This window comes from Mustela lutreola, chromosome 9 (assembly GCF_030435805.1).
Source record: "Mustela lutreola isolate mMusLut2 chromosome 9, mMusLut2.pri, whole genome shotgun sequence".
NCBI classification, from domain to species: Eukaryota; Metazoa; Chordata; class Mammalia; order Carnivora; family Mustelidae; genus Mustela; species Mustela lutreola.
Window position 1 is genome coordinate 122851899 of NC_081298.1, and position 22191 is coordinate 122874089.

Genomic DNA, 22191 nt, shown 5'->3' on the forward strand with positions numbered 1-22191 from the left:
AAGCCAGTAATATGCAGGAAAATATCCAGCCTCGCTAACTATCAAAAAAATACAAATAAAACAGCAGGGAAATACTTTGAGTTAAAAATAAAAACCATGATAATACTTGGGGTTGGCCAGGATGTAGTTAAGAGGGGTGTATGTGTGTGTGAACACAGCTGGTGAGAGTGGAAATTGGATTAACTTCTAGAAAGCAATTTGGCAATATGTATCAAGGGCCTTTAAAATGTTTATACTCTTTGATTCAGTAATTCCACTTCTGGGAATCTATCCTATGAAAATAATCTGAAATGCGGGCAAAGGTTTACGCTCAAAGATATTCTTCAAAGTGTTCTTCTAAACAGTCTAACAACACAGTCCTTGACTAATGTTTAGATAAACGATGGTACCGATCACAAAGGATCGTAGCCGTTCAAAAGTGTCCTTACGGGGAATTTTTTTTTTTTTTAATGGGGAATTTTTAAAGCCTGGAAAAACCTTGTGATATAACCTAATTATTTTAAGGCCTATATACATAAGATACAACTATACACACTTGGAAAGCGTCGGCCAAAAACATTATTGAGAAACCTACATTAAAAATGCTGGCCTCTGGGCGGTGGAATTCTGGGCATTGTTTTTGTTGCTTTGTACCCTGGTTTCAAACTTTTGACAGTAGACCTATATTTTTCAAATGAAGGAAAGCAAAGGAAACTAGGAGACATATTCAGGGAATGACAAGCAACTCTTCACGTGGCACGCATGTGCTCACAGTTCTACACGCAGTGAAACGGAAGGACTGATTGAAAGGTGTGAAGCCAGCATGACACGATTTGGGTCGGGAGGGACTTCACAGATTTTTTTTTTTTTATTTCGCTCATGTTGTCTTCGGTAGCGCTGGGAGTGAGGGGAATAAGATCCTCATTATGTAATGGTCCCATAGAGGGCATAAGAAGAAAAGGTTTGGGAAATCACCAAGCAAGATCAAGGAGAATTTTTTTCTCATTATCCTAAATGTCCTTGCGCTGAAGGAGGGGCAGAGAGGACAGGCAGGGTGGCCAGCAGGCAGGACACAGCAGTCCGCCTTCAGGAGCCGCACCCAGCTGGGGGCCACATGCCTGGCACTGCCCTTGGCCCTCCCTTAGTTGGGACTCCCCCTTCGTAAGTGGGAATGACAGAGCCGCCCTGTCCTGGTGGTTATAAGGTTTGTGCACAAGTGGAGGAAGTGCCTGGCGCTGTGCTCGGCAGGGAGCTGGTGGGCGGTGTAGGACACCAGGTGTCCTTGCTGGGCCCCTGCTTCTGGGGACCAAGACTACAGCCATCCCCAGCCAGTCTGCCTCCGTCAGAGCTTCAGGGAGCACACCCCTCCTCCAGCTCTGCCAGGGTGGGGAGACTGCACTTTCTGGGGACTGGCACCAGTTCCCTAGAAGCACTGTGTTGCCCAGCTTTCGAGATGCCAGGACTCACAAGTCCTATGCAGGATTAAAGCATTAAAATGAATTTGGCATTTTACCCTTGAAAATGAGCATCGTGTCTCCTGTCGTTCCTTCTGTATTTTGATCCTGGGAGCTGAGTATTTGGAACTTGGAGGGATGGGGTGGCTTTCCGTGGTGCAGCCCCCTGCCCTTGGATGGGGAAGGGATTTGGAGGGAACATTGTCTCCAGCTGTCTCAAGATACGGGGATGGAGAGGGTGGCCTTTCTCCTTCTGTGTGGGAGGAAAGGCAGAGATGTCTAGCCCAGGGAACCACAAAACACAAAACAAGCTAAGGAACAGAGGGGTCCATCTAAAGCCACACAGGGCCTCAGCTGACCGAGCCCATGGCTGCAGCTGGCATCAGTATTAGCTGGTGTATTCACCTCCCGGGCGTGCTATGACCGACCACCAGAAACCTAGTGGCTTAAAACAACACCCATTTATTCTCTTCTGGTTCTGAAGGGTGGAAGCCCAAAATCAGTTTCAGTGGGCTCAAGGAGCAGGGCCGTCTCCTTCTGGAGGCTCCAAGGGAGAAAGAGTTGTCTCATCTTTTCCCACTTCGAGAAGCTACCTGTGTTCCAGATGCTTCTAGAAGCTGCCGGCTCCTGACACCTTCCTCACATTTCTCCAGACTTGCTCCCATGATCACATGTACAGCTTCTGTGACTCTCTTGCCACCTTCTTCTAAGAACCCTTGTGATCACACCTGGGTAATCGGATACTTTCCCCATCGAGAGACCTTTATCTTGGTCACATCACCAAGTCCCTTTGATCACATAAAGTAATATTCACAGGTTTTGGGGATTAGGATATGGATCTCTGGGGGTGGGGGGCGTTACTCTGGGGGTTACTGCAGGCAGGTAACCTCATGTGCAGGCTTTTCACGAATGTTCCTGGAGCCAGGCCCCGATGAGGGCTGTGGGGACAACACACAGACACCCAACAATGTGGTGAAGAAGATGGGGCCATGCACACATGTTCTAGAACCAGAGGGCATGGAATCAACACCCAATGAGACTGGAGCAAAGGGCTGTCGGAGAGACAGAGCGAGGTGAGACAAGAAAGGAAACTGAGCACAGAAGAGCACAGAAGACCTTGAAGAGCAGGTTGGAGAGTTGGGATGTGAGTCCCTGGAGGGCCTGTGATTCCCATGCCCGGCAGTTACAGAGAAGCCCCAGGGAGGCCAGGAACCCATCTGGCAATGGGGGCGACCATGTGGCACCCACTAACAAACTGAGCCTTACCTGAGCTGATCTGTGAAAGAGGCCCCGAGGCACTTCCAGCGCTCCCCTTCCATGAGATGGAGGGAGCAGCTTTACAGTCTGACGGGCTGGGTCTACACCCCTCTTACCAGCCTTAGGGAAGTCACTCCGCTGCCCTGACTCAGTTTCCCCACTTAGGAAAGGGGACTCTTAAGACTTGCCTAGCCTCTTCGCAGAGCCAGATGTGCTGAGGTGCGCAGCAGACTCTTGAAGTAAACAGCCTGGACTTGATGTTAGTTTCAGCAGGAACTGAAATGAACCAGAAAATCACGGCACTCCAGATAGTAAAGATGATCTAACCTGCGCAGTCCTGCCTCACAATCAGCTGGGAGGTTTTACTGAGATAAAATCTAATAAAAGGAAGTCTAATCTTACAGCCAGAATTGGAGAAGCCCACCCCTTATGTAAAGCTCAGAGAGGCTGTGGGACTCAGCCAAGTGGGGGGGTGAGGGGTGTCACCCTCTCACCCACCCAGCTGAGCATTGAGGGGGTGGGATCGGGATGTAGAGACTGCAAAGGCACCAGCCATCATGGGGAGAGAGCAAGAAAAGAGAACAGAGTAGAAGGCCACCAGATGTGGCGGTGAAACCAGGTGGGCCCTGCTCCACAGGAGCCAAAGTTTTCCCCCATCCCACAAAAACCAAGAGCTGGAGGGCAGGAGATACCCTCAGAAACACAAGCCAGACGCTTGCTAGGTGTCTCTAGGCAAAGGCCCCCATTTAGAAGGACAGCCTGGTGCAGGCCAACTTAAGCCTGGTTCTCTGGGGTGAAAGGTTAATTCACTATCATAACCCATTGTTCTCGATACAGAAATAATGGCTATAAATTGCTCCTTCTCCCTTCTGCCACTGGATAACGTGATTTATATGAGATTTATGATTTATATAAAAATTCCAGAATGGACTTGAAAAATATCATCAGAATCCCTCCTTTAATAGATGGAGAAAGAGAGGGCCAGACAGAGAAGGGATAGGGTCAGCCTCACTCAGTTGGTCCAACACAAGAAAGTGCTGCATGTTTCTAGCATTATTCCAGTGGTGAACCTGGGGTCAAGAATACATGGGAGATACACTGGGTGAGATACACAACAAATCTGACCTTGCAGGTAGAGCTGCCTGTGTGCAAATGAGACTTGACCCACAGGCTCTCCACCTGGCACACTGAAGCCAGGGGTTGAGGACCCCAGAGTGTTGAAGGAACGTGGACCAAACCTAGGGCCACTCTGCTAGTCACCATCACTAGAAAGTGAGGACCTCCCAGGGGGCTAGGGGATGGGGTGTAAAGGCTTTAACATCCTCTCAGCCTCCTGGTGTCGGCCCTGCATGTAACCAGATTGAGATGTGGGCATCCCAATGGGATGCAACAGGGTTGAGTGAAGCTGTCCCAGAGCCTTCCCATAGGGCCATCCAAACTAACCAAGGGCCTGTGTCTCTGTGTGCTCTCCAGGAACATCTCCAGGCTCCAAGATGGCCTTGCAGAGCTCCTTCACCTGCTGGAACGGGACCGTCCTCCAGCTCGGGCAGGCCTGCGACTTCCACCGGGACTGCGCCCAGGGTGAAGACGAGGGCCAGCTATGCAGTGAGTAGATGGGGCTTCCCTACCCTCCCCAGCCCACGCCTACAGCCCCCTGCCCACCTCACCCCAGGCACATGAGCTTGGACACCTTCCCTCACGTTCTGTGCTACTCGCGCCCTCTCAGTGGTGACTTCCAAAAGCTACATAGTCTTCAAGAGACGGAGCTGAGTTACGACCCAAATAAGATCTTGTAAGTTATGCTGGCAGCATCCTTGTGGCACAGAGGAGATGTGCAGCATAAAGCCTGACTCAGGAACATGACATTAGAAGCCCTCTGTACCCACACTCCCCTCCCTCTTCGGGCTTTCTCTTCCGCCGCCCACCTGGACCTCCCATCCGCTCAGGCTTCCATGTGCCCCAGCGCCAGGTGGGTCAGACCGCTTCTCCGTGGCTTTGCTCGTGCAGTACCCCTGGCCCAGAAGGCCCTTTCCTTCTCTGGTCACATCTGCTCTTCCAAGACTCACCTCTAGGGCACCTGGGTTGCTCAGTGGGCTAAGCATGTGCCTTTGGCTCAGGTCAGGATCTCAGGGTCCTGGGATCGAGTCCCGCATCGGGCTCCCCGACTCAACAAGGAGCCTGCTTCTCCCTCTCCCTATGCCCCACCCCCCCCACCACCACTCATTCCATCTCTCTCTCTAAGAAATAAAAAATAAAACCTTAAAAAAAAAAAAAAAAAGACTCCCCTCCAGAGTCAATCCTTCTGGGGAGGCTCTTCTGATCATTCCCACAAACATCTCCCCAACACGGACAGTCATTTCTCCTTCCTCTGCTCCCCTCCATGGGCTGCAGCCATGCACCCCCCCCATACGTCCATTATTTATCTGCTAACAGCTTTTTAGAACTATAATTCATATACCATTCAAGTCACCCATTTAAAGTACACACTTCAGTGTTTCTTAATCTGGCCACCATCACCACAATCTAATTTTAAAACATTTTTATCACTTCAAAGGTAACCCCGAGCCCTCTTTCCTCGTTTCTCTCCAATCTCAGCTAGCCCTAAGCAGCCCCTAATCTACTTTCTGTTTCTATAGATTTGCCTATTTGGGGCATTTCATATAAGCGGAATCCCTCGGTTTGTATTCTTTTGTGGTTAACTTCTTTCACTTGGCGTCATGTTTTCAAGGCCCATCCCTGTTTGTCCTGTGTAAGAACTCCCTTCCTTTTTACTGCCAAATACTGTTTCTTTGTACGGCTACTCATCTGTTCGTCAGCTGATGTCCATCTGCGTTGGTTCTACTTTCTGGCTATTATGAATTAGGCCGCTTTGAACATCCGGGTACACATTTTTAGGTGGACAGATACTTTCATTTCTCTTGGGCATCTACCTAGGATTAAATTGCTGGGTCAGCTCTGCATTTAACACTTCTAAAAACTTCTAGGCTGTTTTCCAAAATACTTAGGCCATCTGACCTTCCACCAGTAACGTATAACGCTTCTAATTTCTCTGCAACCCTGTCAGCACCCATTGCGATGTCCTTATTTGTGCCAGGCTAGCGGGTGTGCACCGTCCCATTTCACCGAGGTAGTTTCCATGTCTGTCTCCCTCTCTGTGGGCAAACTGAATCTGGTAGTGTCCCCCATACCAGTATCTCCTGGCACGGCATGGGGGTCACTAACTATTTGTTGATTGAACATGACTAAATGCGTTGGGAAATTTGGTCCCCGTAGACAAAAACCACTTGCTGAGGTCATCTGGGGACAGTTAGACTCCCAGGCTAGTGCGCACTCCACCTGAATCCGGTGTTCTTAGCAGTGGCCTGGCTCCGAGTATACACACGTGTACCAGGGGAACCACAAATACTTATAAAACCCACACATTATGAGCTAGAAAATGTACTAGAGCTTCCAGCAGAGATGAATAACACAGGCCCCGTCTTCAGAGTGCTGAAAATCCAGCACAGGCACAGGGAGTAAGACCACAGAGTCGGAGTAGGGAGCGGATGTATGCCTGAGGCCCAGACACAGGAGCAAATGCCTCGCCTCCCAGATACACTGGCCCTAAGACACTGTGGCCTGCAAAAGGACTTTAAAAATTAATGGTATCCCTCACATCATCTGGAAGACAGATTTTTCCCTTGGGGGGATCCAAGGATTTATTTATTTTCTTTTAAATGAAGCAATAAGGAAAATCCATTTTTCAACTTGAAAACTTCCTTTTTATATAAAACTTCCTAATGAAGTTTTCTGGTCATGATGGAATTGTGGCTGTTTAGATAAAACTTAGTCAAGACTTGCAGGTAAGCCCTTTGTTTATCCCACACTGGTCCTGGTCTTTCTCACAAAGCTCTCATGATTCACTATGCATGTGAATCAAAATGAAGCCAGCCCACCCGCGTTGCCCTGGGCAGGGGTCTGTGTGTATCTCTCTAGTTATTGGCCCCTGCAGAATTTCCAGCAGTGCATCTGAGCTGTGTGATTTTGGTTTTCCCTTTTTAAAGGGAAAACCCACTTTGATACCCACTTCCCAGCTTGGGCACAGGTCAGGACAGCCATACCCTGATTTACAATTGGGTGAACGAAAGCACAGAGAAGGTAATTGATTTGTTCAGGGTCACACAGCATGTCAGAGACAGAACCATGATTAAAGCACTGAGCCTGTGGGATCCAGCCCATTACTGTGGGCTCAGGGCATTTTCTTACCTTTCTGGGCCCGCCATGAGTGGATTTCCAGGGCTAACTCCAAGCTTGAGGACAGCCTATCTCCTGTATGGAGGGCAACTTCCTAGGGCCCAGAGGTCTTTCCAGCCACACTTGAAAAGCTGCTCTGACCAGCTCTCAGAATGACAGCTCCACCCCGGAGGATCCCCCCACTGAGTTCTTTGCTACAGAAATCACTTGCTAGGAGGAGAAGTTCAATTCAGAAGGAGGGTTATTTCGATCTTTTTCTCCTCTGATCTTGGCAGTACTCTTAGCAAATATCCTTTTCCTTTTTAGCGTGCCCCATTCTGTGTGGCATCAATGCAGCTTTCCCTATCACATTGATTGATGTTGATTCCAGAAAGCATCCCCATAGAGAAGAAAAAAATGATAATGACGGCGATGATGATGATGATGATGATGATGACGATGATGGCTAACATTTATTGAACATTTTCTGTGTGCCAGGAACTGTCCAAATACTTGTCATGTATGAACTTATTTTGTCCTCAGAATAATCCTATGTGATGCTATTATACCCATCTTAGAGATGAGGAACCTCAAGTCCATGAAACTGTTAGCCAGTGGCTGAGCAGCAGCTCAGACCCAGTCTGAACCACTGTGAACCAGATTCATTTGTTATATGAGTTTCCAGTGGTTGGTTGTACCAAGCACAACACTAGCTACATATCTACCCAGGAAGACGGGGAGGAAGGGAAAAGTCAAGTAGGGCCCAGAGCTCTGCCACAACGTTCTCCTGTGGGGAGAAGGGGGCTCAGATCATTCGTCTCCACCCTCTGGGCCTCTTTCCTCACCTGTAATAGAACCTGTAACATGATGCCCGCTGATGTGTTGATGTTTGTGTTGCATTTAGGACAATGGTCTGTGACATCACCTGGTCCTTCCCAGCTAGTCTGGAACCTGTTAGAATGTCTTCTCTGGGAAGGTGGTCACCCAAACTTGTTGGGAATGTCCAGTTCTAAAGCCCCCCCCCCCATGAGTGAGGGTCTCTGGCCAGGGTAGTCCACGAAGAGCTGCCATCATTGAAATTTGGAGGGGAAAGTAGGTTGGGTCCCATGAACTCCGAGCCTTAGCTCCCCATACTTGCTCCAGAAGGAAGTCCACACACGGCTTTATTCAGATAATCACACTCAATCCTGAGCACCATTGCGAGCCAGGACAAAGAGGGTACCTGAAGTGCAGGGGGCATTGCCTTTGCCTTCCTGCATCCATCATGAACATCCATTCACATCACATCCTCCAAACCACACACCACATGCCATCCTCCGTCCCTCCTTCCACTTAAACATTGCTGATACAAGTGAGATACCCCAGCATTCAGGAGCCCACCAAAGGATGTCTTCAGGGTTCCCTGTGAGTCAAGCCATAGCATCAATGTCATGTGACTCACCAGAAAAGGGTCAGGATCTCCCCATTTCCTCCCCTAATGGGTCATTGACTCACTGAGTAATCCGGGCAGCTTGCTTCCCCTCCCTGTACTCACTCACCTCCTCTGTTTCGTGGGGACACTCTTCCTGCCAGGCCAAAAAACAGTTTTTTAAAGTTTATTTCTTTATTGTAAAATAAAACATATTGGCTGTAAAATATTTGGAAAATCTAGAAAAGTACACAGGAGAAAATAACTATCACCCATAATCCTCTCAGACATTCAGAGATAACCATAATATGGTGATGTATTTCTTCTAGCATTTTTTTTCCATGACTCTATATTTTCAAGGAAACATATAACATGTATTTATCAAAAATGTTAACAGAGCTGTCACACAGGAAGGAAAAGAAGTAGTGTCATTTGGCCTGGAGTTTACACTTGGCAGCTTCCTGCTGCTCCTGCTGAGGCCACATCTTTGTGACTCTCCCAATCTGTCTCTCTTACACTGGAATCAGGTGTCATAATTGCCAAATGTTGCAGGATTGATTGGCCCCCACGCAGGCTGATTTGGCCATCCGGCCAATGAAGTAAGAGACTCCGTTAGGGCAGTGTTTCTCGGCCACTAAAGTGCATAGGAACCACCTGGGAAATGTTAGAAATGTGGATTCTCACTCAGCAGGTGGTGATGGGGGGGCATGGCCTAAGAGTCAGCACTTCTAGCCGTTTCACCAGTGATGGGGAGGTGGGTATGGCTGGTCCCTGCACCACATATGGAGTAGAAAGGGGTTAGATGAGTGAACCCATGCCCATTTCATTCAGCAAATAAGTATTTCAATCCTACAGTGTGCTGAGCACTGAGAGGCACTTTTGGTGAATGAGAGGAGAAGGCCATGAGTTGAAACCATTGGACTCAACTCTGCACACCAACATTGGCCCTGCACATCAGCCATTGGCCCTGGCAGCAGTGTTCCAAACCTGGCCTAATCCATCAAGGGTCTTTGTTTGGATGCCCCCCACCCCACCGGCTTCCTTAGAAGTGGCTTCTCGTTGAGCTCACAATGGGTTATATATCTCCTCCTATATCCCCTCCCGTCCTGCAAGGTTTTCGGGGTCACATAAATTGTCTGTTGACCCAACTAGTTCACCTACCTCCTCTCCCTTTATTCAAGCAGCCAAAAAGAAAGGGGCTCCCAATCCTGGCTCACCTGGATCTTAGGGAAAACCAGCACAACGATGGGCTTCCAGAAGGTGGAGAATGCCAGTGGCTTTCCTCTTTCCTGTCCAAGGAGGAAGGGATAGGTAGAGCTATGATGGGCATTTCCAGAAAGGCAGCTGAGGCATCTGTCTTCGCCCCCAGGACAGTGCTGGCTGTTGCAGTTCGTCCTCTGATGAGTCCTCTGCACCAGGAGTGATTGGTGATTAATAATGCCACCACCACTCTGTCCACTAACTCCATCTGCTTACAGAACTCCACACTCTCTGCCTTATTTGATCCTCACAACAGCCCTGTGAAATAGACACTCATATCACCCCAGCGTACAGACGATGGAGCTACGGCTCTGAGGGAAAGAGGTGACTTACACGGTAGAATCCAGCTGGTTAAGCTTAAAGCCAGGTGTCCAGATCCCAGGACTGTTGAGGCTAACTGCTCTGTGTCTGCCTCCTAAAAAGGGGAGGAGGGAGTGGTAAGCTGTGAATACTTCAACCCAGCCCTGCCTCCTCTTACTACCAGGAGCCATTGCCTGCTAGGATCTTCCTTCATGGTCCCTGGTTTAAAGCACACTTGCGGGGCGCCTGGGTGGCTCAGTGGGTTAAGCCGCTGCCTTCGGCTCAGGTCATGATCTCAGGGTCCTGGGATCGAGTCCCGCATAGGGCTCTCTGCTCAGCAGGGAGCCTGCTTCCCTCTCTCTCTCTCTCTGCCTGCCTCTCTACCTGCTGTGATCTCTCTCTGTCAAATAAATAAATAAAATCTTTAAAGCACACTTGCAAAGGACGCTTCGTGGAAGGTCACTTCCAGCTACCAGTTAGTTTTTGAAAAAGAAGTGGATGTGGGGTCCCTTGAGAGGGCATAAAAAATAAAACAGAAAGATCTCCTTAGCTTTTGGATTTTTAATCAGAGGAACATGCGGGGCTTGGGGGGAAAATGATTTCTTCAGGGGGGTATAAATGGGAAGAGATGCTCAAAGTCAGTGACAGCTGGTTTTAATTTATAATTCTGCCTCTGTGTGAAATGCACGGAGAATCAGGGGGAAATGAGTAATAATTCACTAAGGTGCTGTCAGAGCCAGGAAGCGTTAGGGCCCTCTTTGTCAGCCTGCCATTGCCGGGAAGGCTGAGACAGAGGAAGGACACAGAGAGTGGTGGGTCCAGCTAGAGCCCCTTTCCTCCTGCTCAGAGACATAGTCCTGCTCCTTCTCCCCCAGCCTGGCCTGGGGCTGTTGGTGCAGTTGGTGGAATAGCCTAGAATGGCCCACTAGCTCCTTGGGGCTGAGTGCCTTCCCTGCAGCCATTGTTTGAGCGAGCCGCAGAAAGTGAGCTCTTTCTGACCCTCTTCTCCTTCCTTCCTCCTTCTGCGGGCACTTGGGAAATATATGGTCATAAAGCTGACTGTGGTCTTTTCAATGGGACCCGAGGTCAGCCTGATGTAGAGAAAAGGGTAAAAGGGCCCTTTATGCTGAGACAACAGATGATATAAAGGGGCCCTGTGGCTGGCATTGCTCGGCCAGGGTAAGGTAGATTAGAGCAGTAATAAACCAGCCCCAAATTTCAGGGGCTTAACATAACATTTACAGTATTTGTGCATCAAAGTGAGGGGCTCCACAGCATCTCTCGGGGCCCCAGGCTGGCAGGGGCCCTGTCATCACACAGCAGCAGTCTTAGGAACAAGAGCTCTTCTTGACCACTTCAGCAGGGAGAAAGACTGAAGAATTGCAAGAGGGGCTCTTTGCAGCCTCAATCCAGAAGCGACACACATCATTTCCACGTACATTTCTTGGGCCAGAGCCACTCATGGTGGCGTCTTGTCACTGGAGGTGGGAGATAAAGGGGGGCAAGTAGAAAGTTTGAGCAATATGTTTCTCTGCGGACGGGAGTGATTGAGAGACCAACACTGCCACTGCCTCCATCACATTCTTGTCACTGTGTCGACCATCAGAAATGTATTCCAGTGCCTTCTCCCAGGGGCACATTTGTGGTGAATCAGAATAAGGAGCACAGATTTAGAAGCAGAAGATCTGTGTTCAAGCCCAGCTGTGTTACCTACCGGGTGTGACCTCAGTCAGATTGCTTCACCCTCCTGAGCCCTTCTCTGTCACATATAAAACTGGGTTATTCCCCTGCTACTGCACTATTATTATTATTATTATTATTACTATTTTATTTTCTGAAGATCACTGTCTACATGTTAGGGACCGGGCCTTCTTTTCATTGTTATCAGTATGGTTAGCCATTGAGGGTCCGGCCTGGGAGCTGTAGTTGATGAAGATACTTACTAATGTTAGTTGATATTAGCGTCTTTTGCTTTCAGCAGTCCCAGAAATGACCGTGCCCCTCTGCTCTCCCTGCAGGTAAACTCCCTGCTGGTTTTTACTGCAACTTCGAGGATGGCTTCTGTGGCTGGACCCAGGGCACACTGTCACCTCACAACCCCCGGTGGCAGGTCAGAACCCTGAAGGATGCCCGGGACCAGGACCATCGAGGTACTGCTGCTCTCTACCCTTCCCCCTGGTGCACCTCTGTCAAGACAAGAGACGTAGGGCCCTACCCCAGAATAGCTGGGCCTCCCCACCCCTGCAGGGCAAGGCCAGGGGCCTCCCAGAGCTTGCCTGGGGTGCTCGCTCACAATTCCCTCTTTAGACTTTCCGGGCTTCAGAATGATCAAATCAGGCCAAGGTAGATGTCACCTCTGATTCCCTAAAATAAGAACCTAGATGAAGGATTAGCTAAAAGATGAGAAGAATGGCAACAATAGTAGTCATTCATTCATTTACTAAGTGATTGTTGAGAACCTACTTTGTGACTGGCATGTAGGTAACTCACTGAGAGGTAAGGAAAACCCTTGACCTTGTGTCATTGACCCAAGATCGTGCCCTGGAAACCCAGCCCCACATCTGGTCCATTCCCTGGAGCCCAGCCTCCTCAGCCATATCCCCCATCCTGGCCCAGCTCAAGCTGGCAACTCCCACCTTCCCAGTGCCAGAGCCCAGCCTCCCTCTGCCCCTGCTGGGCTGCCAGAGGGACAAAGCCTCCACACACTCAAGAGATGGCCACCCACACCTGGGTGAGCTGATGCCCTGGGAGACATGGCTGGGGCATGGAATGAGGGAGGAATGAGGCCGGGCCTGTGAGGCCAACACAGCTCCCAAATTTGGGCTGCTGGAGAAGCCGGACCACCCAGCCATGTCCCCAGCCTTGGGCTCTACCCAGTGGCTAGGCAGGATAGAGCTGGGGTCAGGGCCGAGGGCCCTCTCTCGCCTTCTCTCACCTGCATTTGTCAGCTCTTTGTGGAGCTAGAGCCCCTGAACCAAACCCCTCCCTTTCCAAGTAAAGATCATACGTACATCCTATGGATCCCTTTAAGAATTAATAATAGTAATAGTGAAGATGCTCAAAGCATGAGAGAAGGCAGTGTCCAGCGCTACCACCAGGGATGCCAGAGCCCATGCAGTCCTGTCCTTGGCCCTCAGAGCTAACCGCACCTGAGCAAGCTGGCTTTGGCCCGTGAGGAAGACGCCTGGGTTGTTGAAGCCATGGAGACGAGAGGGACTCAGCAGGGACGAGAGCCCAGACCTCCTACTTCCCCTCCCGGCCTCCTCACCATTCAGCATCACCTCAGCACCTTGTGGAGGAGAAGAGAACAGAAATGGGGCTCAAAGCAAGACCTGATCTTCATGTCTCTGCTCTCAGCTGCATAGCCTCCCTTGGCACCCATAGCAAGTGGATGACATACGTCTAGGGACAGGGCCCTCATGGCTTCCTAAGGTTATCCCTTCCATTGATGGCTGCAACAAAAGACCAGTCTTCCTTTCTCAGAGATAAGCTTCACCTCCCTATAAACTCTACTTATGGATCGTACTTTCTGTCTCCTGGAGCCCCTAGGAACTGTACTCTTCCCTTTCTCACCAGAGAAGCCCATCAGATATTTGAAGACACTGCTTGTGTCTTCACCGCTGGGGGCCTTTCTCTCCCTAGTCACAGGTTCTTCCTCAAGGATGGGCCACATGCATTCTAGGCTTTCTGGCCTGTCTTGAATACTCTGCTCTGGACCCACTTGAATTTGTTACTTAGTAGTAACCCCAAAACAGACTTTACTAAGAGAGAAAAGCAGAAGTGAATAACGTCATGTGTAGGGTTCTGTGGGGTAAAGATTTTGGGAGCACCCTGGCACCCATTTCCATAGCACTGACCACCCAAAATGCTCTGTAGTCCCTGGAGGTTTCCAGATGCTTCTTCCCTACCATGTGGGGTTGGGGGCTTGTGTTCTCCCAGGTTTATAGACGGATCATTGAGAACACACAAGCAATAGGACTTCCTCGTCAGGTCATGGGGCACAGGATGACCTGGTGGAAGAGAGTGAAAGTCGTGGAGACCAGGGGAGGGCAAAGGGCTGGCAGGGCCAGAAATGGGAGGGGTGGGGGAGGGGGAGTCCAGTGTGCTTCAGACTGCTCCTGGGCTGTGGGCTAAAGCTGGTGACCTGGGGAGATGAAAGGTACAATAGCCTGGATGTATGATGCTGGGATATTGCAGGGCACTTGGAAACCTTTGCATGAGCCAAGTTTTGTTGACAGTGACAAGTCGACTGCCTTACCCATTGGACCACAGAAAGCTGTGTCCTCAAAGATGTTCCAAGTCTAGAGAAGAATGATGCAGAGCCCATTAACCCTGCACCCTGAGGCACTTCAGTGCAGGAAGTCAGTGTGTTTCTGACACTTTTCCTCTCTGCCCCAGGCCATGCCCTCTTGCTCAGCACCACGGACAGCCCTACTTACGAAAGTGCTACAGTGACCAGCGTCACGTTTCCTGCCCCGATGAAGAACTCTCCGTGTGAGGCAAGTCTCAATGTCCCCCTCATTCTTGGACTGGTCCTCCCACCCCTCACCTTGGGTACTTCCAGCCGAACTCATAAGCAAAGTAGCCTGAGTAGTAGGGCTGCTTGTTCTCCTAGGGAGAGGACAAGATGGCATTTTGGTCATCTTTGACACAGAGTACATACACCAACACGGTGAAGTCCTATCTGCAGAGAATCTGGCCTTAAACACCCATAGCACCCACACTGGACTCTTTGCAGTGGGGTCTCAATTGAAGCAAACCCAGAAAATATTTCCAAGGCATAACACGGGAGGGTAACAGTGATCTACAAAAGACCTTCTGCAAAAGCTTTTTCATAAACATGAAGCTCTTGTGATACATTTTAAATTTTATAGCGCATCAAAAATTTTATCTATGTAAATTTCACTAAGATATGGGTGGCATTCAGTACGGTACCTCCAAAGCCACTGACCTGAATGGTTCCTGTGGCTGTAACATCTTTCGTGTGTGGACTGAGGGGCTTGACATGTTTTTTTTTTAGCTTAATGTCATCATCTCTAGAAAACAAGAAATGTGCTTAGACCCAAACGTGGCCCAGTGATTAAGCTCATGGACTCTGGAGTCAATTGCCTGAGTCCAAGCTATGTTCCACCACTGAGCAGCTGTACAGTTTATTTGGGAAGTTAATAACCTTTCAGGGCCTCAGTTTTCCCACCTGGAAAGTGGGCACAATAGGAGTGCGTACCCCACAGAGGAAAGAATTAAATAGGTTACTATGTCCTCAGGGCTTATCGCAGCACCTGGCACAACTATTCATGACAATAGTTAGCCAGCAGTGCCTGGCACCCTGAGGAAGCATAAGTAAGGAGAATGGGGACGGAGGGAAAGGACATGAGCCCAAACCAGATTCCAGGTTCTCCGAGAGCTCTGCACACCTCTGCTTCTTTTGCACCACCATCAACATCTTACACTGAGTAGAAAGCCAACACGTACTTTAGATTTAGCCAGTCTTCTCTTTCTGGAAACTCACAGGAGAAATCCCTCCCTGGCTTTGTTTCAGAAATAGCTACGTGTCCCCTGAGCAATTTGTTTCCTTCCAAACTGTGGCCCGTGTGAAACTGACCAGACTCGCTTCCCCTGCGCCGGAAGCCCCGGGGAGATGTGGGGAGACAGGCTTCTGTCGCTCAGCGACACAGCTCAACTCAAGCCCTCCAGGCTTTTTGTGAGATACAAACCCACAGGCAAACACAAATAAGAATGGGAAAGACGAATCCGTGGTGATTTGTTTTGTTTTTTTAATTGGAAGAATGGTCAAATTAAATCTGAAGTTCCCCCTCTTAGTAAGCAAATAGGGGTTCATGGTGTATAGTCTGTGACAGCCTTTCTCTTAGCTGGATTTTCTAAACCAGCGTTTGGCCAATTTCTCCCCCTCTTCTAGTTAATTTATGTTTCCTTACTAGATTTTATGTATCTCTGTGAGCCACCTTAAGTCCTTTTTGGAAGAAGTCAGGGCACAAATAAATAGATTCATTAAGTGGAATCACATCGCTGACTGTGCCTCCCAGCAGACCCCCAGGAGGGAAGGCTTCTGAAGAGGGAAATCTAAATGAGGAGAGGTGGTTGGCCTTCCTGAGAGTTCAGGGAGATCCTTAAAAGCATTTGATTTTTTTTTTAATTTATTCTTCCATAGATTTACAATGAACCTAATTTTGGAGTAAGAAATGTCAAGGTTAAAAATGCTATTTTTCTAATACTTCATCATTTCCCTGATAACCTTTGGTTGATCAATAGCTTAAACAGGTGTTTTGTTTTACTGGCCTGTTTTATTCTCCCTCTAGTCAAATTTGCTGTGGGCTATTTCTGCTATTTCCTGCCCTTTTCCAGAACTTGGCTCAGCAGGAGTAATGAAGGGAAAGTAGTGAGTACATTCCATTCTTTGCACACAGCTAGTTCATATTCAGGTTTGCAGACCATTCATCTAGTGCTGATGGGTCCCGAATCCCCAGTGTTGGGGGAAATGTTTTCATCAGAAAAATAAATAACCAAAATAGAAATATGCATTTCCAGGTTTGTAAGCCTTGCCATTTATTTTACTCGGATCCTAAATGCAGAAGGCGGCAAGTTGATTTCCTCCTCCCAGGTTGCCGAACATCAGTGACAGGGGATGGTGCATTGCTGTGTGAACTGTGTGGGATTAACTCGCGGCCTTCAAACACCACCAACTCGAAAGGGGCCTTTGCTGGCCTTGGGGACAGGTCCAGGAAGGGGACACAAAGCAGAGATGGGGGAAGGTCTCAGATGAGGGTTAAGCCCATGGGGGCCAAGAGGCTGGCCAAACTCCAGGGCTGAGTCTCAACTCTGAGCATCTCCTCTAACCGCAGACCAGTCCTGGAAGCCCTTGGGTCCTCCCAACTCTTGGGAGTTGAAATAATTGCAGGATATCTCAAAACGCTCCCTCAAGAAACCCAACAGCCATCAGTGGATCCCCGAAAGGGAGCTGACATCGTCACCTTCTGTGCATTTCCTTGAAAATCTAGATATAACCTGATTAGGTAGGCCTCTGTTTCTCCCATCACCAGCACATAGAAAATGTGATCATTGCGGATTCCTAGGTCTTACCCCAAGCCTCCCTGAGGACACCCCAGAGCGGGGCCTGGGAATCTGCATTTTCCAAACCTTCCCCCACAGCGATCTGGAAGCACACTGACACTCGGAAATAATTGGCCAGAGATGCGCCTGCCCGTTGTAACCGAAATTCATTCTGCGTCCGTGCAGGGAGTTTTCCTCCACTACCTGTGATGTAACTTCCCTTTTGGAGAGATGAGTCAGAAGTGGTGAGAAATGACAGGGTGGGGGACAGAGAGAGAGACAGAAGGGGCAGGGAGAGTAGCACACTGGGAGGCAGGTCCGATGCCCACCGATCAGTCACGGAGACGTAGCCAGACATTCCTCTGTGCCAGTCGGCTTCCCGGGTATTCCAGAAGGCCGCCAGCTCTAGCCTCCTGCCCCCCTCTACACATGCCCGCAGTCACCACCCCTGGCCCTGCGCATCTCCCTGGCCCGCCTGTGCGGGCACCGCTTTCTCCTCCCTCCCCCCACACAAATGCATACGGGGCATGAATATTTAAAAACCGCTGCCTAGCCCAGCTACAAACAAGAGAGAGGGTTGTATCTTTTTTTTTTTTTTTTTTTTTTTTTTTTTTGCCTCCCCCAAGCTATTCTCTGCGGGAAACTGGAGAGCCACTTACAATATATAGGTTTTATTTTTATTTTTATTTTTACTTTTATTTTTATTTTTATTCTGCTGAGCTCCAGTTCAAATAATTAAAGTTGCCACGGGGGAGGGGAGCCTTGCGGTGGCTTTCGTGTGTTCGCTCACTGTCAGACCTGCTCTGTCCGCCTGGGCTGGGAGACACACTCCGATGTGTCTAGCATCGCAGCTGCTGGTAATAAAGAGGACGGGGCGAGTCGGGAGGGGGCCTGTCTCCGCCCCTCCCCCTGCCTTTCACACAGCCCAGAAGCCTGAATGTCTCAACAAGCCCCGTGCGGTTTGAAATTCTATTTTATTTGAATAGCCTGCCTGTGACTGGAATATTTTAAACCGTGTTCTCAGGACAGAACAAGGCCTGGGGAGAGAAGAAGTAGGCTTCCCTCATTCGCTTTCCCTCTCCAAAGCATGGACGCAACTTTCCTTCTCCGCCGAGCTGCAGGAATGGAAAGGGCCCAGGAAGTGGGATAGGACCCACTTGATGGGTGGTGACACCCACGAGCAGGGGAGTTCCCAGCTGCTGGTCTTCTGACCTTGCCGGAGCCACAGCCACCTCGCTCCTGCCCCTACAAACATGTCCATGCCCAGGGACATGCCCCTGGGGCCTTTCTGCCCCTGATGTCAGCCCTGTGGTGATAATGGGGTCAGCTTCCATCAGGCTGGGTCTACCGAGATGAGGACAGAAGGCCACCAGCAGGCCGCCTCGGGTCGGCGGGGGAACTGGCCCGCAGGGAAGGAGCTCTCCGTTCGGTGTCACTGAAACCAGTAAATGTGGCCCAGAGGAACGTGGGAGAGCAGCCTGGCATCTGAACTTGCCCTCCACCATCGGCTAAGCCTGGCACAAAGCCCCACTGAGAAGGGCCTCCTAGGGTAGTTAGGGCCCTGAAGGCTGGCAGCCAGGGAGTTTTCCAGCAAATTGCTCTCTGGTTGACTTGGTGAGACTTTTCAGGGTGGCAGACGTTATTCCTGGACACGGGGCCCGTATCCAAAGTAGGTAAGCCATGCCTGGTGTCCTTTGGGTTTATGTAAGCTGACCCCAAGCTCTCCCCAGGGGGCAGACGATTCGGACTTTCAGACAAGATGCAGAGAAGTGCTTTTCTGACTGTTTTAAGCGTGTATTAAACTCAGTGGCAGAATCCTCCGTGGAAAGGCAAAAGACAAGGATGAGCAATCATAATTATTATAGGATGGCTTGAGGTAGAGGAGAGAACAGAAGGAGAAGACTCTTCTTCAGCAGCCCCCGCTGATTTCTCGACAAGGGCATTCTGCTCCGCTGGCTTTACGGAGCCGGTCTGGGTGCGGGCACACGCGGGGCCGCCCAGGGTGGGAGCCGGCCTTCTCAGCCAGGCAGGAGAGGAATGTACCCAGAGATGTCGAGCCAGGAAATGCAAAAACAAGAGCAAACCCAGACCTTTCAGCCCAACCCTCATGCTCTTTCTGTCACATTGCCCTGCCCCTTGGGGCTGTAGTGTTGTTGGAGTTGGGAGGGCACCTTCTCCACTTGCGGGGCGCTGGCTGTCGTGGGCCTTACTCAGAGCCCCTGCCTGCCCCCCACAGACCCCTCGTCTTTGGAGGCAGGAAGGAGACACCGCCCCATTTTGTAGCAATCCAGTCAGCCACTTAGCCTCTCCCCAGGCCGAGACCAGTCGCTGGACCCAGTTCCTGAGTGGCCGATGGGACATTGTTACTCACTAAGAGGACCTAGAAGATGTGTGCCTTGTGGGGGCCTTACCCTTCACCCCGCGTGGCCTCATTTGTTTTAGCAAATCAGGAAGAAAAAACTATTCCAAGAGGCTTCATGGTCTTGATCCTGAAGAAGGGTGTCGTTTCCTGGATCCGTTCCCCTGTCAATAGAACACGAGCCCATCTGGGGAGAAGGAGAGCCTCTCCTCTCTCTCCACTCATCCTGCGTCCAGGCTGACTGCTGACCATCGTAGGGCAAGGAGGTCCTTACCAGGCTCCACCTGGGACCACCCTGTGCCCTTGTGTGGCCAGGCAGTGCTGCACAGACACCTCAGGGTGGCTATAGAAATCCTCTTTGTAAATAGGGACCAGAGCCACACTGGGGGCATTCCAGGAAGACATCATCCCTAGCTCCCCACACATAAGCCCAAGCTCCTGGGGTCAGGTAGGTGGGGACTGGAATCCAACCCCCGTCTCACCAAATGCTGTGACATCCACTGCAGTGACAGAATGCTCATGGGGAAGACCAGCTCGCTTGTGGACAGCTCCAGACCTTGGCGCTTGCAGGATTGTCTGCGGGTTGTTTTCCCCTCTCTGTTCTCTGCCCCAGTCCCCTCCGTGATGGGAACCTTTGGGGAGCCGGGGTAGGACTCATAACGTGCTAGCTCTGTAATATCCAGCTGGGCTGCCCCCTGGATATTCTCTGCCCAGGGAGACATAATGACAGACCCCCCACAGCAAGCACAGTGCCCCTCGGGCTCCCTCCTGCCCGGCGGCCCAACACACGTGCCATCACGCATGTGCAAAGGAAGGCAGCTGGTCACGCAGGGCCGGGACAAAAGGAGCATCACCAAGGCAGTATAGTGTGACGGGGAGAGCAGCTCCTTGGGGCCGCTTAGACCTCAGTGGGGCCCTGCCCCTTCGTAGTGGGGGGATCTTGTGGAGATCACTTACCTCTCCTCAGCTTCAGGATTCTCTACAGGTCTGTCAGGAGAAACTCATAGATGGGCATCAAAAGTGCCCAGCATAGTGGATGCTTAATAAATGGTGCATGTGGTTTCTGCTCGTCTACTGCTGCTGTTCCTATCACTACCTGACTTTGTGGCGAATCCAAGATCAGAGAGAGGCTAGGCGGCCGTCCTATCTGAGGGTCCTGAGTCTGGAGACTTTGACTCTGCCCTGCCCTGGCTGACCTGGCCATAAAGGGGAAGGGGGCTGTTACCCAGCTGTTACCCTGGACTGGGGTCCAGGGAAGCTAATGCTCTCCCAGAGACAAACGGACCCCTCACCCCTTCCATCCTCCCGCCACTCCTCTCCCCACAGCCAAGAGCCAGGGGAGCAGCCTCTTCCAGTCTAGTGAAAGTTCCTTTTCTCCACTTTCTCCATGGCCTACCCCCACCCCCACTTCCAACCTGGCAGGAGACACCTAGAAATGATAGTGTCTCTCTTTCGCAAATGAGGAGGGAGCCCACAATCATGCACGGCTGGCCCACAGTGTGGCCACAGGTCCTTAAGACATTTCCCCTGGGGGGCCCCTTGCAAACGGACAGCTGCAGTATGTAATGGGATGGTCTAAGAGAGGAGAGGAGGCACGGAGGGGGTCTGGCCAAATGACCCAGAGCAGAACATCACATGCCTGACTTTTAACATCTCTTTTTATAACTTGAGAATGAATGCCAGTTCTCTATCTTACTCTCTAGCTTTGCCTGTTTGTTTGGATTAAAAAACATGACTCACTACTTAATATGGAATGGCTAGAACTTCAGGAAGATATACCCTGTTTATATTGTGGTTTGGGGGTCCCCTCAGGAAGACCTGGGAGGCATATGTCCCCCAGTTTAAGAAGCGCCAAGGAAGAGCGCCAACCCCACTGCCTTTGTCTGAAGCCCAAAGACCTCCTCACCTTGTGTAACCTCACTCCATCCCCTGGTGTCAACGTTAAGCCCATAGATGGGGAGTCTTGAAGAGTATCTGCCCTGCCCTTGTCACCCCTAAAGTCTGCCTCAATAATGCCTGTCCCCCACCCACTACCCCATGAGTCACCCTGACTCCTACTTTGTGTCTGAAACTCTAAGAGGACCTTGGCTCTGGCAGCTACTCGCACCCCCTATGATGAAGGTACTACTCCTGGAGCCTTAAGCTGGGGTGTAAGCATGGGCCACTTTGCATCAGAGAGGAAGTAGGTAGAGGTTGGAAGTGGTTCCCAGAAGCATTTTCCAAAAGGCTTTCCCACAGACCCACTGGAAACCTAAGAGATTTGAATCCCGCGGTCAGTCTCATAATCCTATTAAGAATCCTCTATAGGGGCGCCTGGGTGGCTCAGTGGGTTAAAGCCTCTGCCTTTGGCTCAGGTCATGATCTCAGGGTCCTGGGATCGAGCCCCACATCAGGCTCTCTGCTCAGCGGGGAGCCTGCTTCTTCCTCCTCTCTCTGCCTGCCTCTCTGCCTACTTGTGATCTCCATCTGTCAAATAAATAAATAAATCTTTAAAACAAACAAAAAAAAGAATCCTCTATAATGTCGAAGACCACAGAGCCTGCCCATCTCCACAGTCACCCAGTGAGGTGAATGAATGGAACCTTCCACATTCTACAGAGGAAGAACCTCAGAGGGCTAAGGGACACCCCCCCAAGGTCACAGGCTAAGTCGAGCCGAAACCAGGACTCAGATACTAATCTCCTCACTTCAAAGGCTCCCCCCAAGGTAGTCAGGGGGTGGCCCCCTCAGCCTGCAGAGGGTAGGCAGCTGTAGGGACAGGATTCGAGCTGTAGCTTGAAGCCTGGCTGGGTTGGCTGGGCACGCAGATGCCTGGCAGCAGGGAGGGAGGGAAGGGCACCGAGGTCTCTCAGTCAGGCAGTAAACCAGCAAGTACTCATTTCAAACCCACCATG

The 22191-nt window shown here is 50.4% G+C and overlaps 1 protein-coding gene across 1 annotated transcript in view; it reads left to right on the forward strand.

Annotated features, from left to right (window-relative positions):
* The window catches only part of ALK (ALK receptor tyrosine kinase), a 681217-nt gene that overhangs the window by 556244 nt on the left and 102782 nt on the right, over window positions 1-22191 (forward strand). Inside the window, exons 6-8 of the mRNA XM_059188719.1 lie at window positions 4164-4295; window positions 11889-12020; window positions 14269-14369. Of these exons, the coding sequence (XP_059044702.1) occupies window positions 4164-4295; window positions 11889-12020; window positions 14269-14369 (365 nt within the window). The remainder of the gene's footprint in view (window positions 1-4163; window positions 4296-11888; window positions 12021-14268; window positions 14370-22191) is intronic.